The following is a 19,346-nucleotide window of genomic DNA, read 5'->3' on the forward strand; positions in this document are numbered from 1 at the left end:
ACTCTCTTCTCTTCCTCAGATATATCTGTATCTATAGATACACACACACACACATATCCTCAGACACAAACGCATATAAATACACAATTGATTCAAAAGTGTATTTACAAAAATATGTATCTGGTTCACACATGGTTAATTCAGATACTGTTTCCGTTATGTCAGATTGAAGGTTCCAGGTGTGCTGGATTTCTCGCCTCCCATAATATCAGTGGCCTTTCTAGCCAGGGTTTATGGAAGGCCAAGGAAGCCTTTGGAACGCACCAGAAACAACTGAGTTTTAGTTACCTGTGCAGTTGATGGAGAAATTATGCCTCTCTTACACTCACAAATGCTCTCATACACAATATTTGTCTGGGGCCTAATGACAGATTACTGAACAAAATCTGTTGTTTATGCTGTTGCAAACCCTCTTATTGAATCCCTTTTATTATTATTTTTCCAGTCTCATTATGGTCATAACAGTTTCCCTCTCACTTTCTTTCTGTGTGTCTGCTTCTGATTGCCTGGATCTGCAGCATCTGGGAGATCATAGGTCAGGCTGATGGTGGCCTGTCAGTGCTGAGGACATTCCGGCTATTGAGGGTGCTGAAGCTGGTGAGATTCATGCCTGCCTTGCGGCGTCAGCTTGTGGTACTGATGAAGACCATGGATAATGTAGCAACCTTCTGCATGCTCCTCATGCTCTTTATCTTTATCTTCAGGTAAGAAGATGTAATGCACACTGAAGATAATAAGATAGGATGTGTGGTTAGCTTTTCTTGATGGAAGCAGAAGGATACCTAGGAACTAACAAGTGAACATGGAAGATTAATACAGGGTGGGCTCCATTTTACTAGCTCAAACACTGAGAGAGGATAATGTTAATAAAGAAAAGTTTGTAAAAATTGAAGCGTTATGTAAAATCAATGAGCCTAAAGCCAATTTCCCCTTCTTGAGTGCCTTCCAGATGTGCAGATTTCAACTCCCAGAATTCTCAACAATAGTTATGCTGGCTGGAAATAGAGAGGATTCAAGTTTGTGTATCTGGGGGTGCCCAAGTAAAGAAGGCTATCCTAAGCCATCAGATAGTTTTAAGCTGTAATGGGCTGAAACCAACTGTATCATTCATGCTTGTAGTTAGTCTGTCTGTCTGTCTGTCTGTCTAGAGTCTGAATGATGTACAACAAAGCAAAAGGAAATAATAAAAATAAAACAAAACCCCTCCAGTCACATAAGGTTAAAGGCATTGGGGAATGAAAAGGTTTTAATCACTTTATGAAAAGTAAGGAGGGAAAACATATTCCAGAGCTTGGGGGTCAGTATAGAGAAAGTCTGCTGCCTGACCCAAGTCCCATGAACTTACCATGTAGTGGAGCTCTAAGCAGGTGTCAAGATGACCAGATTGGCTGGACAAAGTCCATTTTGGCAAGGCAGTGCCTGGTGTGTACAAGTGCTAAACTGTAAAGTAATAACCAGCACTTTAAAAAGGCCTGGAAACCTATTGGTAATTAGTGTAGTCACCTTAAAATAATGTAGAATTGCACTGATGAGTTGTCCTGGTAGCAGTTTGTCTGCTCCCTTCTAGATCAGTTGTAGCTTCCACCCTTGTGGAGGTCCAGGATGTCAATGCAGTTTGCAAAGGAAGGGTTTTGACTACAGCAAGAACAGATGTTGACTCCTTCATCCTCAGATCAAAAGAAAGGGAAGTTAATTACAAATAAGTAACTTTTCTAATCTGGTTTCCTCTAAATGTTCTAGACCAAAGCCCTCCTGATATTTTGAGCTATAATCCCCATCATACCATACCAGTATGGTCATTCTGGTTAGGGATGCTAAGAGCTGGAATCCAAAATATCTGGAGGTCCTTGGGGAAGGGATGCTGAGTAATATTGTATGAATGCACACTAGCTAGTTACCCTTAGTGCCCTCTGTTCAAGAGCAGTGACATCTTTCAATACTTTTTTTCATCTTAGCCAGGTTTCTTTGCCTTTAAATAAAAATCAGTATGCAATAAGGCTAGAAGTTTAATAAAGTAATAGTTAACATGTGAATGAAGAAAAGCAAAATAAATCTCACAGTGCTTCAAAGTAATCAATAAGCTTTGCTCTCTTACTGTTTTTACTAATAGTAATGCATTGAGAAATGAAATTGATGGGTTGTTTTGGGGATACACCTGAATCTGAAAAGTGAGAAGGCTAACCAATGCAATCAGCTATGAACAGCTAAGAGGTGCCGTTTTGATCCTATTTCATAAGGTTGTTGTACAGTTGGGGAAATTCATAAAGATTGCCCTACATTTTTTGAAAGAGAAAGAATAGGATATAAATAATTAAATAAATTCAAACACCTTAAGAATTTGAAAACAAGCAGACATTGATTGATGCTTTTAAAAACCATAAAACCTTTCTTCTTCCCTATAGTATCCTGGGAATGCACATCTTTGGTTGTAAATTTAGCCTCAGAACTGACACAGGAGACACAGTCCCTGACCGGAAAAACTTTGACTCCTTGCTTTGGGCCATTGTCACTGTATTCCAGGTGAGTCCAAAGTAGGGCAAGGAAGAAAGAGTGGATACAGTTTAAACTTTTAGTCTTCCTATCATAGAACCATAGGGTTTCCATAAAAGAATGTTTATAAAGACCCATCATGCCATCACTTGAAACCTACTGGTGTTCACAGGCAGAGCTGCCCTTGCTATGGTATCTTTCACACCGCAGTAATCTCTGGATGTCAATCCTTCCCAGAAATTGCCTCCGACAGTGGCATAGTACAACATAGCTAGATGCATATCCTTATAGAAATCATTGTATCCCTTCCCATGCATATGGGAAATACTAGAATAGAAATATTAGAGACTTTTCCTGTTGGCAAATTATTTTGATGCTATATTCTGTTTTTTATCTATCTATTTATTTATTGGATGTATAAATCCCATATTTCTGCCAAATCATTTGTTCTGGACTTGACTTTATAATCTTGAACTTTACAATTCAGATCTTGACTCAGGAGGATTGGAATGTTGTGCTTTATAATGGCATGGCCTCAACATCTCCATGGGCATCTCTTTATTTTGTGGCTCTCATGACCTTTGGAAATTATGTTCTCTTCAACCTATTGGTGGCAATCCTAGTGGAGGGATTCCAGGCAGAGGTGAGTTGCTACAGCAATTGCTTTCAGGAAGGTCAATTGCAAATAAGGGAGAGACTCAGCATCAGATTTCTAGTGACTTATAAGTCAATCCTTGGCCAACCTGGCATTGTCTTGAACAACAATTCTCATCATTCCCATCAGTGCATCCAAGTTTCTATGTGCTGGGGCTGTTAGGAGTTGAATTCCAACACAGAGTTGAGGGAGATTGTTTTAAATCATGTTTTGTTGGGGGTGATCTTGGAAACCATTACGACTACCAATTCAGAAGTATGTGACATCTCAGGATAGAAAAGACATATAGTTGGAATAGAATTTAGTGCGAACTCAATCTCTTTCCCACTTCCCAAAGTGGGAACTTGTCTTTTAAAATCTGCATTGTGATGCAGAGCTCAAATCAGAAATGCATACAAAATATTACTTATTTATTTAATCAATTTATATGGCTGCTCACTCCTCAGAGAGACTCTGGGTGGTTAACAAGACTAGTCAACCAAAAAAAGAAAAACCAAAAAGAAACATACAATCTGGTTGTCAAACCATATGATAGTGTCTCCCAAGATGGGCACATCTAACATCCTGACCCAAATGCCTAGGGGGGAAAACAGGTTCTTAATGCCTTACAAAAGGCTAGGAGGGTCAGACCCAATTGTATCTGAGGGTGAAGGGGACACTCAAGGAGGTAGGTGCTGCCAGGGAAAAGGCACACTCCCTAGGTCCAGCCTGATGTCATTGGCACAGAGAAGAGACCTGCACAGGCCCAACCTGAAAGAGCATGTGGGATTACAACACTAAGGTCAGGAAAAATGAATTTAAAATGTTTATATTGGTTGAAATCCAGATTATAATATATACACATTTTCAGGTGAACTTTAAAAAATACAGATACTACTTTAGTAAGCATTGCAAAAAGCAAAAGGGAAAACTGAACCATTGAGACATTCATCCACATCTAATAATTTGAATGTTATTATTCCTTTCATGCAGTGGTATATTATCCAATGATTTCCATGAAGTAATTTGTCCACCTTGGCAGTTCTCTGAAATCAAAGGGAAATCCCTCTGTTGCTCTCATGATGCTCACAATTCCCAGGTCTTTGCATTTATTTTCCCAATACAGGGTGATGCTAACCGGTCATATTCAGATGAAGACCAGAGTTCGTCAAATATTGAAGAATTTGACAAGTCCCAGGATAGTTCAGGTATTATCAGGGAATACACAACGCTACATGTCTCTGTCTATATGAAAGCATATAACCTCTTAGAAAGTATCCTTCCTTCCTTTTGCTCCATGGTCTGGATCCACAGAGATCAATCAATTTACATTTCTAGTTCTCAAACTTTTCTAAGGAATATCTTGCTGTATTACCCTGCTGTAATTCAGATCCTGTTTCTTCTATCCAAGAGACATGAGTAACTTAGTTCAGAATGCAACAGTGACTTAGGCAACCCTGATAAAATTCAAGTAGTTTCATAGGAACTACAATAATGATGATAAAGGTATTCAAATCAATTTCTGAGCTGAGTTTCAGTCAGATCCCTAGTGTTCAAACTGCACGAACAAATTAGTTAAGAAATACTATAAAATATCTAGTGGCTACTGATTTAGCAACACCAAACTTTGGATGAATTAAACCAGTAAAGGCCAAGATTTAGTGACAAGATGAAAGGAATTGGGCAATAGATTTGGGGTGAGCAACCTGGACCCAGTGCTACATGGGGCTTGTCAGATCTCCATTTTGTTGCCCTTGGAGCCATGATTGCTAAAAACCAATGGTACAATTTCCTGACATTTTGAGATGGGAAACAGATGAAAACTGTTGTGTAAGCTCTAAAATAAGTATATCCCAAAAACAAAATAAAAGCCCAGGCCCATACATATGATATGGTTCTATACACTTTGCAAGCTTCAGCCACCAGAAAAGCATCAAGTATGACTCTTGGCTACAAAATGGTTGCTTACCAAAGTTAACAATTCAGAATATTTTGAGAGAGAAGGAAAAAGCCTAATTCTATAGTTTGTAAAACTAAGTAGGCTTGCAGGAAGAATCTGTGTTGGAAGGGGTTCAAAACACCTAACAAAGGTGTGTCCAAGCAATCACTTTGGAACAAAGGTTGAATGAAAGAAATGGAAACCAGAACACTAGAGTGGCATTTGAAGACCAAACATGAACGAGAAATTGCATTCTGCGATCTTTTTCTGAGTAATGCCTTATGTTTCCTTCACTCTAACTTAGTAGCATACATGCCAATGGCTATAAAAATCCATTTCCCCCACTTTCAATCAAAAGAAAAACAGAGGATGATATCCAATGCCACAAATTACTGTTGGTCTATAGTTTTCTTTCCCAGCCCAGTATTTCTCATATTGGTTTAACTAAAATTACAATAATCTCTAACCACCGGCTTCCGGTGGGGGACATGGCGGACTGAACAGCTGTGTCTGCGGGCTCTGCGGACAAAACTGACAATGCAGCAGTTTTTCCGGGCTCAGGCAGGTTTTTCCTGAAGCCCAGGAGCATTTTCATGGACTAGAAAATGCTTGGAATTACCTCATTTGTTCTCCAGAACAGCGATTTGCAGCCTGAGGATTGCAAACAGTGTTCATGCTAATTGGGTGAGAGCTGCCGGGAGATGGGGATGCCATCATTTCCAAGCCATGCTGTAGCCTTAAAGGGACACTAAGACCAGCCACCCCATTTCTAAATTGCCCAATTTTTAAGTTTATGTACCCTAAGAGAGGCTTTTTACAGCAAGGAGAAGTGAACTCTCTTGGTGCTTATCATTATTTCTGGGATTAATTAAAAAAAATCTTTTCAAGTTTTGGCTTGTTTCCATCCACATACTGAGGAGGATTGAAAGTGAACATTTGTCTCCCAGTTATTATTTCTGTACTGAATTTGAAGATTTTAATATTCTCCTACATGTTGAATCTGCTGTTTTGAATCTTCAGTTTTCTGCTGCTATTTTTCCCTGGGGAACTATGTGTTATCAGCCTTTTACTTATGTAAACAATTCTGGAAACTTTCCATTGTATTCTACTTTCGCTGGTTAAGTACTTAGGGGGCACCATAATCTACTGCATCAGACATGGAAGATTTCAAGCAGACTTTCTCAGACTTCCACTGAGACCTCAAACAGATTCTTTCTGTTTGTGTAGAGCTTCCTTTGTGATTTCATGACATACATTTTGTCATTCCGGTGTCATCGTGGCTAGCTGCAGATGCCTATGCATTCATCACAAATTTACTTATGAACTGTTAACACTGGGGCTACCTTTATCTATTCTAGTAGTTCTCATTCTGTTACAATGAAAGAAACTGTTGTGCTGGCAAATGTTAAGCAAATGTTAAAAGATAAGGTTGTTTTTTTTCACTTTAAAGGAGCAAAGTTTCATCAAATATTTTCAAGCTTCAAAAAGCATAGCACAAAACATTGTAAAAACAGGAACAGGAAGAAAGAGGGAAAAAAGATTAATTTCTTTCCACACTGTTCCTTGTTTTCTAGAGACATAACTACAGGGTTAGAACATAAATATGTTGAACGGTTTATTTTAAAGCACAGATTACTTTTTTAAAAATCCTTTCTGGACAGTATCTCTCTTTCTCTCACTATTTTGTCTGGGTTTTTTTTCCTTAGATCCAAAGCTTTGTGCAATTCCCATGACCCCAAATGGACATCTTGACCCCAGCCTTCCTTGTCTCAACCAGCCTGGGGCAACTGCAGGAATGATGAATCCATCTCGCAGTACTCTGCAATCAGACATCCTCATGGCCCTCGAATCCAGAAAAAGCAGTGTGATGTCTTTAGTAAGTGGATTTGAATACTTATCTCAAAAGCAATGTATCAGGATCATCGTCCAACCCTAATATCTAACACCATGGCCTTTAATTAGTAGAGTCATTATATAAATTTTTCTACATATATATTCCACAATCAGTATGTTTGGTTGATATCTACATACTTTCCTGCCCCTCTCCGTGTTTTTTCAGAACTGGTTTATAACATGGTAGGAAAGGGGATAATTGATTATCTTTCCATTTATTGAAAGTAATAAGATTGTACAAATTAGCTAAGAGTTGATATAAGAAGTGTTCTGGAGAGTAATAGTTAATACAGGCTGTGGTGTAATAAAAAAGGAACTAGGCCAAGGTAATTAAAAAGTGTACCTAGTATAAGCCTTTGCTTTTCTAATTTACAAATAACTAGCTTGATGTGCTCAAAACCTGCATGGGATTATCTAATGTGGACATTCTTTGACTCTGCAGGTGATTGTATTATAATTTCTATCATTCTGGCCATCAACTAAGATGATGAGAATTGAATCCAGCACAGTCTGGGGAGTTAGAGATTTCCCACCCATAATGGACATAGTCCTAGACTAGGAGAGGAAGAACAAGTTCAATTACCATCTTGGCAAAAAAGTGGTCTTGGATGACAGTGTTCATCATATTAAAGAATACATTTGTCGTATAGGGTTCATAAAAGGAGAGTAGTTCTTTTTAGATTGTGTTTGCCACCTATAGAGACTAAGGAAGATGACCTTGATGAAGATACACAAGATCTTTTACCAAAGCGATGAAGGGTGAAACATGTCTTAAGTCCACATCAGACAGATAATATTTGGCAGAGGCTCAGGCAGATACTTCCTTAATTCATAGGAGTATAAGAAGAGGGTGGAGGTACAGCACAGTTAGGCTTGAAAAATTCTGTTATTATAGCTAATCTCAAAAGTAGTTTTAGCGTTCCTGTGGAATAGATTTCCTGGTCTGGTCTACTTAGTAGGGCTGACACCACCTGCAGTTTCATAACTATTTCCATTAAGATTTTTTTTTTAAAAAGTAAGGCTATATTTTAAATGTTTTTTATTAAGTGATCCAAGCACAGTGCTGCATCAAAAAGAGGAACACTGAATGTTTGTAACACCCTCAATTGTTGAATAAGATGCAAAGAAACTAAAAGTTTTACCTCACTTTTCCACTTATTAGTCCACTTAACTATTTCCCTGCTGTGGTTTTTCTGAGAAGGGAATGTTAGATGGGAGTTAGAGTCTTACAAATGCAGTAGTATAAAATGTGTAATAAATAAATAAATAAAAGTATGCTGGTGCATGACTGAAGACTCTGCCTCTTGTTTTGTATGGGGGCACTAAATGGTTTTCCTTTGGCTGTCTTACAGTCCAGCTCCCGTAGCTCTCACCATGGACCTCGGAATCATGGTGGAGGCTGGGGAAGCCGACGTTCCAGTTGGAACAGCCTTGCTCGAGGTCATAGCCTCAAACACAAGCCTTCTTCAGCTGAACATGAATCCCTTTTATCTGGGGAACGGCACAGGATAACAGAGGCAGAACGAGAAAGGCCGGTAATTTACCATCATCGACGGACATTTTCTTTGGATACCAAAGATTCCTCTGAACTGGAGTTGGCTCCAGGAGTTGCATCCGGTCACAAACCATCATGGAAGATAGGAGTGACTATAGGGCCAAACAAGCATCAGGACTGCAATGGTAAAATGCCATCTATCGCTAAGGACATCTTCCCGGAAATGAACAATCGGAAAGACCATGGAGAAGATGAGGAAGAGATAGATTATGTAAATATTTGCTATCTTTACTAAAAAAAAAAATGGAAAAGATGAGGGAAATTATAGTAAATAAGCAGATGAGCTCCACAGTGCAAGAGGAAATCACAGCAAAGCTTTAATGTGATTCCTTCCAGATGTTCTACAGTGATCACTGGAAGATGATCCCAAATTTTTTTTTTTAGATTTTTTTTATCCTGCCTTTCTTATTTTTATAAATAACTCAAGGTGGGGAACATACCTAATACTCCTTCCTCCTCCTATTTTCCCCACAACAACAACCCTGTGAGGTGAGTTAGGCTGAGAAAGAGTGACTGGCCCAAAGTCACCCAGCCGGCTTTCATGCCTAAGGAGGGACTAGAACTCTCAGTCTCCTGGTTTCTAGCCCGTTGCCTTAACCACTAGATCAGACTGGCTCAGCTGCATCACATTTAGGAAGAAAAGTAGATTAAGAGAGTATCCAAGTGGCTCAAGGGTCACAAAGCAATATATATGTATATTCCAAAGTAGCCCAAATCAGAAAGTTAATACCAGTTGTTGACCCTCAATCAGTAATTGGGAGATTTTCGGTTGAGCATGCTAAATATAGAAGAAAGGGAAGCAAGTACGAAGCCATGAAGAAACCTGCTTCTGATCTTCTGCTTCTGTTTCTACAGAGCCTGTGTTTCCGTATAAAGAAGATGATAGAGGCCTACAAGCCAGACTGGTGTGAGTTGCGGGAAGATTGGTCCATCTATTTATTCTCACCAGAAAACAAGTATGTTTCATTTGCGTGTGTTTTAGGGAATGGAGATTCAAGAATGGCTTTATCACTCTGCCTTCAATTTTAGTGTAGAAATAATTTAACTACTTTCAATCATATAAGAAGACTTACTTTTCTATTGTACTTTCAGGTTATCATAATATGAAATTAGGAACAATAATGAAACATTGCTCCTTTTTTCTTTCCCTCCCTTTTTTTTCCTTCTCCATCCTTTGCTCTTGCTTTTTAATTTTGTTTTCCATATTTTCCAGGTAAAGCTATACTGGTATTTTATCTTAACACCATGTGGCATATAACATACATCATCGTCCCATTCTCCTGATATTATTTTAACTTAGTGTTTTGTACTTTCCCCATACTATTCTGGCTCTTTTGTTTTTTTCCTGTGATTGTAGTTCTAGCATACTCTCAAATCATGTGCATTTAGGTTTAGCCACTTTGGAAATCTTACCAGTGAAGACAATTTAAAGCTGTAGATCTACTTTGCAACATTTTCTCCCACCTTCTCCTTTAATCTCTGTCAGGGTAACAGGTATTTGCAGGCAAGAAATTTTTTTTCCTGCATAACCACAGAGCATCCATTTTTAAACTGACATTTCTGTCCTAACTAAGCAGATATGCATGTACTTGCCATACTTAACAACAGCAACGTGACCTCCCACTTCATGGAGAATTGCAGCAGTGTCTTGTGGCATGTGCTTATGTAGTAAACACAAATTCTATAATATGCATGACCTTTAAAAATGATCCTACTTCTCTCAGATTACAAAAGTATGCATTGGTGTATTGCACTATAAACCACTGTACTCATAAATGTGTGATTGCCATATAATAATTGCATTTGAAAAAATACAGGCTCCACTATGAAACATGCCCTGAGCAAGTCATTCTGCATTTCAGTAGAAAGCCTACAGAAACAGAGGAATTTTTTCTAGCTTTTAAAATAGGAGTTGATTGATCGATTATGTGCCATCAAGAAAATGGGAGAAAATAGCTGTCACTGACTGTTTCTCTTTTTCAATTTTGATTAACAGCTAAAGTTTATGCAGGACCTTTTCCCACCCCCTATTTGCTTTAAATCTTCCCAGCGTCCCTGTAATCCAGTTATGGGCAGCTTTTTCTGGTCAGGGGTTGAATTTTTTTAGGCCATCAAAGGGTGCAGTGATCTGTGTAAGGGCAGGATGATAACACCAAGAGGAGCTTGTTCAGTATAAAATAGGGGTGTTAAGTTTCCCCAAAGCTTGTTTTGTATCTTTTGGGGATGAAAAAAAGGTCTGAAGAGGATGCATTTGAAAAGTGGTGGGTTTGCCACCAAATTTTGTTAATGTGAACTGGAATGCATGGGGTGGGGGAGTGCTGGCAGCCTGTTATGACCATGATATCTCCATTCTTCATATATTCATAAATAACCTTTCATTGTTTTAAACCAACTGTCTTCCAGGTTTCGCATTCTTTGCCAAACTATCATTGCTCATAAGCTATTTGATTATATTGTCCTGGCCTTCATTTTCTTGAACTGCATCACTATTGCCTTGGAAAGACCTGAGATTGAACAGAGGAGCACAGTAAGTAGCTTTGCATAATAATAAGTAGCTTTAAGAGCTGGGAACTGATACATGCTTTCTTCAACCTCTAAATAGTACTGTGTACAGAAATTGATTTAATTCTAAGGATTCACTTTATGCTGTTCAGAAATAACCAGATACATTTATTTCAGAGGATAGTAAAGATCATATGGATATAAATAGCATTTAAATGGTAGAAGTCCATCCTTGCTTGATGGCTGTAGGATAGTGTCATCTAGACCCATGTCCCTCCTGGCTGGTGAAAGCAGCTCAGGACGTGACATGTGGTTGGGTCCAGGTGATGGTCAATACATCCTTGAGGGAGGGGGTGTTTCCAACTGCCTTTAAGGAGGTGCTAGTGCACCCCCTCCTCAAGAAACCATCACTGGACCCTACCGTACTGGACAATTTTCGTTCAGTCTCCCACCTCCCCTTTTTAGGGAAAGTGGTTGAAAAAGTGGTGGCATTGCAGCTCCAGAGGGTTCTGGATGAAACGGATTGTCTAGACCCCTTTCAGTCAGGTTTCAGACCTGGATATGGGACGGAAACAGTATTGGTCGCAGTTATGGATTATCTCTGGTGGGAGCGGGATGGTGGCAGTGCATCCATCCCTGCTCTTCTTGACCTCTCAGCAGCTTTCAATACCATTGACCATGGTATCCTTTTGGGGCAGCTCAGGGAGTTGGGGGTGGGCGGCATAGTTTTACACTGGTTCATCTCCTTTCCCCTCTGGTGGGAGGAGATGGGCAGTGACAAATTTAATAAATAAATAAATAAATAGTGACTGGGCTCCCACAAAAGACAGATCTGAAAGATAAGGAAGACCCATCTCCTTTGTGCATCCTTGCTTAGTGTGACCAAGAGTGGATAATAACATACAGGTAATATAGCTCACAGACTGTCAGCAAAGGATTTTGAAAACACATGTATGGTTAGATTGGCATTTCTACTTTCTGTTAGTAGTAGTAAAAAGGAATCATTGAGCTCAGTTTCAGAAATCTAAAACATGCCTTTGTACAATTCTAAATATATCCCCTGGCAACTTATTTAATCTACTTAAAGAAAATTCTTCCTGCCCCAAGTTTCAAAATGGGACATTTGTTACCTATTTGGACTACCTATTTGGAATACAGTAAAATATATTTTTACATATTTGGAATAGCTTTCAGTGTTAGTGAAATAATAAAGACAATTACAGTATGTATCTTTCTTATGCTGAATATAAATATTCCATATAACTGAAGAAAAATCCAAAATTATTTCAGTTATAATTAATTATATTAGTTAATTATATTTTTGTGTTGAAGAAGAAATTATATATGATCAGCTGGTTATTCTTGGAGTAAGTTTTAAATGTATATTTGGGATAACAGCACTGATGTTTTCTCATGCCTGAGATGTAACTTTTGAATTTCCGCATACAAGCCTTGCGTGTATAGTGATTGCCAGAACATACACAGAATCTCACTTCTGTGCAGACATGTCAATTAGGTGGATTTACTGCACCAGAAAACAGTCCAATATTATATATAACAGCTGTTTCACATGAAAAGGGAAGAACCAAAGCTCACTGGTGTAAAATATATTTTTCATATTTCCATGTTCAGTTTCTAGCATCTCCAATTAAAAGTAGAGCAGGTAGCAAATGATGGGAAAGGGCTTTGGAACAAGGAAGTCACTATTAGTCAGATGTTGGGTTTTTTTTAAAATATATTTTTTTATTTATTTTTTTACATGAATAAAAGAAACATGAAAAAATATAAAACAGAGTTAAGAAAAAGATGAAAAAAGTGCAGAAAAGGAAAAAGAAAGGAAAAAAGGAAAAAAGAAAAAAAGAAAAAGATATTAGAAAAATAAGTGACTTCCGATCTTTACAGCAGTTACGAAGTTATTTTCTCTCCTCCACCTTTAAAATTTCATACCTATTTCCTGTCTCCACATATTCAACCCTTTTTAATTAACAAAAGCAAAAATCACCCAGGTCATTTTTAACCATTTTCAGTAAAAATTCCCACAAAGGGTTTTCAATCTCAATACTATTCATTTGTTAATGGGTGGCTGTATACTGATACATGTGTTTCCACGATCATTCATCGTTATCTGGAACAACCTTATTTTGCACTGATGAGGACTTCCATATATTTGTGTCCTGCTATTCAGTAGTTTACTTGTCTTCAGGCCAATTGTACTTGTATTTTTAAAGCCATTTGTGTCTATACGTAAGAAAAAAAACTTAGTCACTGGTTGATTCAAATACATTTTCTGCCTAAAATGAATTGAATCTTATGATTAATCTGGGAGAGAACAAAGCAAATTATTTGAAGTACTGGGTTGGGAGATGCTTTTTGGTCAACATCCCCAAATAAACTGCATTTTCAATCATAGCCAATTCTTAACCTTAATGTAAGTACCATTTCCCAAGCCTGTAGCAATAATTTAAATGGAAAGATACTTATTATATATGTATTTTGAGGCTGCCTTTGATTGTTCCAGGAGAGAATCTTCCTCACAGTATCCAATTACATCTTCACAGCAATCTTTGTTGCTGAGATGACACTGAAGGTAAGTTATCTACTGCCAAATCATTCTTGCTGTGCTGGCTCAACTAATCTTTTTCATATCTCAGTTGAAAAGGAGTGTCATTTTCACAACTATTTTCACTGGATGGTGTCACAGAATTTCTCAATGCTATGAAAAGGGAGAAAATACTCTCTGTTGAGAAAGGATTGCCTTCATTATGAATTGGCTTTGTTTGCATTCAATGATTTCAGTAGATAGGCAGATTTATTTAGTAGTTGTATAACATGATTACATCATCAAGTTCACTACATGATTCCCAATTAGCTAGAATTAATTTAGAAAGAAGGCCTAGGCAGGAAAAAAAGCCAGATCTTTGGAATGAAAGAAGTTAAAAGCTTGCACATTTCAATGATGTTTCCCCCTCTCCCAAATTATTTATTCCTCTTTGGAAAAGACAAGGCAAGACAAGACCCGTTTCAATCCAAAAATAAAAATTAATAAATGTTCAGTATGGCCTTAGAGCCTCTTTTTTCAGTTTCCTCCCACAGACTGAATCTGCAAACTTTTTTCATATCTATTCTTACTTATCTAAAATGTATAATCATCCTTATGAGGATGAAAGGATGTGTACAATAAAAAGCCTTAGAGGTCATCAGCATCTTGAAATTGGTTAATAGTTTTATAGAAGATATTTCTTGGAGGAACCAGTTAAGGCTTCCAATTTTAATCCCAATTTTCCTCAAAATTTATTCTGTGGAAAGAAACAAACAGCATGTTGACACGGTTGGTTATTATGTTTACATTAATTCTTTGCCCATCATTATTATAATGGATTCTATGACCTAGTGAATCCATCCTTGAGGAATTGGAAGTATACATCACTAGAGATGTGACTTAGCTTTATTGTTCCGTGGTTTCAGTTCTCATGCTCATACATTCTTTAATCTTCTCTAGGTAGTCTCTCTTGGTCTGTATTTTGGAGAACAGGCCTACCTACGCAGTAGTTGGAATATCCTAGATGGCTTTTTGGTGTTTGTATCCATTATTGATATAGTGGTTTCAGTAGCTTCTGCTGGAGGAGCCAAAATCCTGGGTGTGCTACGAGTCCTCCGACTGCTGCGCACTTTACGCCCCCTCAGGTAAGATCCAGGAAACTAGGGCTCACCTGTGTAATAACCCTGCTTTGGAAATTTCAAAAATACCTTTTGTGCTCTCTCACATGTTTGGCCAAGTAAAATAATTTGGTAAGGTAAAGTCTCTCTCAAATCATGCTCAACTCCAAGTGCTTTCATGGACATGGACATGATTTTCTTGGCAACAATATAGAAGTGAGTTACCATTGCCTTCTTCAGGGATGTTTGCTTCAACTTCTAATCTAGTCTACAGATTTTCTGATAATCCCCATCCCCATACTAGCCAGGTTGGACCCTGCTTCAGCTTTTTAGAGCAGCCATGGTTGACTAGCTGTTAAGGGCAATGAAAAAAATTAGTTACTATCCAAAATGAAGGCAAGATTCAAATGCTTGTTCCAGGATTGGAGCCACTGAGCAGAAAAAGAATGTGAACAGAGATAGGGGAAGAAAGAGGAGATGGAGAATGACAGACAGGGAAGGAAGGAAGCAGAAGAAGACTTGAGCAATGTGGGAAACTACCAAATGAAGCAAACTTGCCTAGATATTGCTTAGAGCATAAATAAGAAGAAAACACAGAATTCTGGAAGTACTGTTGCAGGGTTGGACAATTTGTTTTCTGGCCAGGGAAAAGCATTCTATTTCTACCTCCTTGCATTTAAAAGAGTATGTCTGATGAAATACTGATGATATTGCAGGCAAAACCAGAAATGTAGACCTTTTTTCAACTTTTAGCTAAGCAAAGGTACAAAACAAGTACATTAAAACTCTGCTAACATACCTATGCTGTGTATTTTAAGAGCAAAAAGTGAAAACTGTGCTGTAAAAATAAGCGGTTTTGTGCTGAAAATCAGCAGCACCCTCTGATGGCTACAAAATGGAGGCTGAAGGCCAAATCCAACTCATGGGCAGGGCTTCCAGTAGGGTATAGTCAAAAAACAAGATAGGGGCCATAGTGGTACAATTGAAGCTCTGCTGTTTTTTATGTGTGTCGTAGAGTTTCAAACACACTGTCATGGTTGAAATCTTCACCATGTTCTGCGGACACCCCTGCCCAAGGCCATAGCTTCCAGGCCTTGACATTACAGAATTGTTGGAGCAATGAAAGCTTACTAAGATCCATTGTGAAGCAGCTGCAGTTCCTTCGTTTGGCCTCTCTTGGCCTCGCAGCAGAGGGACACGGTTTTATGGATTTCTCTATCCAAAACTGCATTCAGAACTGTGAAATATCTCTCATTTATATACACATCCTCTACTATTTCCTAGGATATCATATTGGACCATGGAGGAAGTAGCACTAGGTAATATTAGTTAGATGTTTGCTAAAGGATGTCTCAAATGGAGGTTTCCTGGAACATGCTCCTTTTTTCCTCATCTCAGCCTTGCAATGCCACTCAGTATCAGTGCATCATGAGATATTTATTTATTTTCCAAATTTTCCCACTGCCCATCTCCCCCCCACCCCCCACAAGAGGGACCCTGGGCAGTTATCTGTTTACTTACAAAATAGTACTTGTATGATTGTGTAAATAAACAAACACACCAGAGTTCTTCTATGCAGCCATTTTTTAATTTATTTATGTAAAATGAATATATATGAGATAGTCGATCAAGGAAAGAACATTTCTTGTTGATCATCAAAGTCTATGTTCAAAATTACTCCAGAAATACTTCAAAAGCTGTTTTTTCAAAATATTGCTTGGAAAGTTGATAGAGTGATGAAACTTTATTTGCATACTGGTAAAATATTGCAAAGGATCCTTCAGCAAAGGATCATTACATTGTTGTGGTGCTGGAACTTGAGCACCTCAATGATGCCATGAGCTAAACTGTGAAGGGCCACCCAAGACGGGAAGGTCATGACAGAGAGGTCAGACTAAATGCGATCCCTGGGGAAGGTAATGGCAACCCACCCCAGTATTCTTGCCCTGAAAACTAAATGGATCAGTACAACCAGAGATATGTTGGTATACCATCGGAAGATGAGACTCCCAGGTCGGAAGATGGTCAAAATGCTACTGGGGAGGAACAGAGGATGAGTTCAACCAGCCCCAGACTTGATGACGCAGCTAGCTCAAAGCCGAAAGGACGGCTAGCGGCCGATGGTGCTGGTGGTGAACGGCGAATCCGATGTTCTAAGGATCAACACACCATTGGAACCTGGAACGTAAGATCTATGAGCCAGGGCAAATTGGATGTGGTTATTGGTGAGATGTCAAGATTAAAGATAGACATTTTGGGCGTCAGTGAACTGAAATGGACTGGAATGGGCCACTTCACATCAAATGACCACCAGATCTACTACTGTGGACAAGAGGACCACAGAAGAAATGGAGTAGCCTTCATAATTAATAGTAAAGTGTCTAAAGCAGTGCTTGGATACAATCCAAAAAATGACAGAATGATCTCAATTTGAATTCAGGGCAAGCCATCTAACATCACAGTGATCCAAATATACGCCCCAACCACAGATGCTGAAGAAGCTGAAGTAGATCATTCTATGAGGATCTGCAGCACCTACTGGACAACAAGCCTAAAAGAGATATTATTTTCATCATGGGAGTCTGGAATGCTAAGGTGGGCAGTCAAATGACACCTGGAATTACAGGTAAGCATGGCCTGGGAGAACAAAACGAAGCAGGACATAGGCTGATAGAATTTTGCCAAGACAACTCACTCTGCATAACAAACACTCTCTTCCAACAACCTAAGAGACGGCTTTATACATGGACTTCACCAGACGGGCATCACCAAAATCAGATTGACTACATCCTTTGCAGCCAAAGGTGGCGGACATCTATACAGTCGGTAAAAACAAGACCTGGAGCTGACTGTAGCTCAGATCATGAACTTCTTATTGCACAATTTAGGATCAGACTAAAGAGATTAGGGAAGACCCACAGATCAGCTAGATATAAGCTCACTAATATTCCTAAGGAATATGCAGTGGAGGTGAAGATTTAAGAGACTGGACTTAGTAGATAGGGTCCCGGAAGAACTCTGGACAGAAGTTCGCAACATTGTTCAAGAGCCAGCAACAAAATACATCCCAAAGAAAGAGAAAATCAAGAAGGCAAAATGGCTGTCTGCTGAGACACTAGAAGTAGCCCAAGAAAGAAGGAAAGCAAAAGGCAACCGTGATAGGGGGAGATATGCCCAATTAAATGCAAAATTCCAGAGGCTAGCCAGAAGAGATAAGGAATTATTTTTAAACAAGCAATGTGTGGAACTGGAAGAAGACAATAGAATAGGAAGGACAAGAGACCTCTTCCAGAAAATTAGAAACATCAGAGGTAAATTCCAGGCAAAAATGGGTATGATCAAAAACAAAGATGGCAAGGACCTAACAGAAGAAGAAGAGATCAAGAAAAGGTGGCAAGAATATACAGAAGATCTGTAAAGGAAGGATAACAATGTCAGGGATAGCTTTGACGGTGTGGTCAGTGAGCTAGAGCCAGACATCCTGAAGAGTGAGGTTGAATGGGCCTTAAGAAGCATTGCTAATAACAAGGCAGCAGGAGACGAGGGCATCCCAGCTGAACTGTTCAAAATCTTGCAAGATGATGCTGTCAAGGTAATGCATGCCATATGCCAGCAAATTTGGAAAACACAAGAATGGCCATGAGACTGGAAAAAAACAACTTATATCCCCATATCAAAAAAGGGAAACACTAAAGAATGTTCAAACTATCGAACAGTGGCACTCATTTCACATGCCAGTAAGGTAATGCTCAAGATCCTGCAAGGTAGACTTCAGCAATTCATGGAGCGAGAATTGCCAGATGTACAAGCTGGGTTTAGAAAAGGCAGAGGAACTAGGGACCAAATTGCCAATATCCGCTGGATAATGGAAAAAGCCAGGGAGTTTCAGAAAAACATCTATTTCTGTTTTATTGACTATTCTAAAGCCTTTGACTGTGTGGACCATAACAAATTGTGGCAAGTTCTTAGTGGTATGGGGATACCAAGTCATCTTGTCTGCCTCCTGAGGAATCTGTATAATGACCAAGTAGCAACGGTAAGAACAGACCACGGAACAACGGACTGGTTTCAGATTGGGAAAGGAGTATGGCAGGGCTGTATACTCTCACCCTACCTATTTAACTTGTATGCAGAACACATCATGCGACGTGCTGGGTGTGAAGAATCCAAGGCTGAGGTTAAAATCGCTGGAAGAAACATTAACAATCTCAGATATGCAGATGATACCACTTTGATGGCTGAAAGCAAAGAGGAACTGAGGAGCCTTACAATGAAGGTGAAAGAAGAAAGTGCAAAAGCTGGCTTGCAGCTAAACCTCAGAAAAACCAAGATTATGGCAACCAGCTTGATTGATAACTGGCAAATAGAGGGAGAAAATGTAGAAGCAGTGAAAGACTTTGTATTTCTAGGTGCAAAGATTACTGCAGATGCTGACTGCAGTCAGGAAATCAGAAGATGTTTAATCCTTGGGAGAAGAGCAATGACAAATCTCAATAAAATAGTTAAGAGCAGAGACATCGCACTGACAACAAAGGTCCGTGTAGTTAAAGCAATGGTATTCCCTGTAGTAACATATGGCTGCGAGAGCTGGACCATAAGGAAGACTGAGAGAAGGAAGATAGATGCTTTGCAACTGTGGTGTTGGAGGAAAATTCTGAGAGTGCCTTGGACTGCAA

The 19,346-nt window shown here is 39.0% G+C and overlaps 1 protein-coding gene across 1 annotated transcript in view; it reads left to right on the plus strand.

The window, feature by feature from the left end:
• The window catches only part of CACNA1I (calcium voltage-gated channel subunit alpha1 I), a 346,803-nt gene that overhangs the window by 273,201 nt on the left and 54,256 nt on the right, over window positions 1-19,346 (plus strand). Inside the window, exons 11-20 of the mRNA XM_063309585.1 lie at window positions 519-704; window positions 2,403-2,520; window positions 2,978-3,133; window positions 4,251-4,332; window positions 6,770-6,939; window positions 8,309-8,722; window positions 9,367-9,467; window positions 10,915-11,038; window positions 13,532-13,600; window positions 14,513-14,697. Of these exons, the coding sequence (XP_063165655.1) occupies window positions 519-704; window positions 2,403-2,520; window positions 2,978-3,133; window positions 4,251-4,332; window positions 6,770-6,939; window positions 8,309-8,722; window positions 9,367-9,467; window positions 10,915-11,038; window positions 13,532-13,600; window positions 14,513-14,697 (1,605 nt within the window). The remainder of the gene's footprint in view (window positions 1-518; window positions 705-2,402; window positions 2,521-2,977; window positions 3,134-4,250; window positions 4,333-6,769; window positions 6,940-8,308; window positions 8,723-9,366; window positions 9,468-10,914; window positions 11,039-13,531; window positions 13,601-14,512; window positions 14,698-19,346) is intronic.

The sequence above is a fragment of the Candoia aspera genome, chromosome 7 (genome assembly GCF_035149785.1).
Source record: "Candoia aspera isolate rCanAsp1 chromosome 7, rCanAsp1.hap2, whole genome shotgun sequence".
In the NCBI taxonomy this organism is placed as follows: domain Eukaryota; kingdom Metazoa; phylum Chordata; class Lepidosauria; order Squamata; family Boidae; genus Candoia; species Candoia aspera.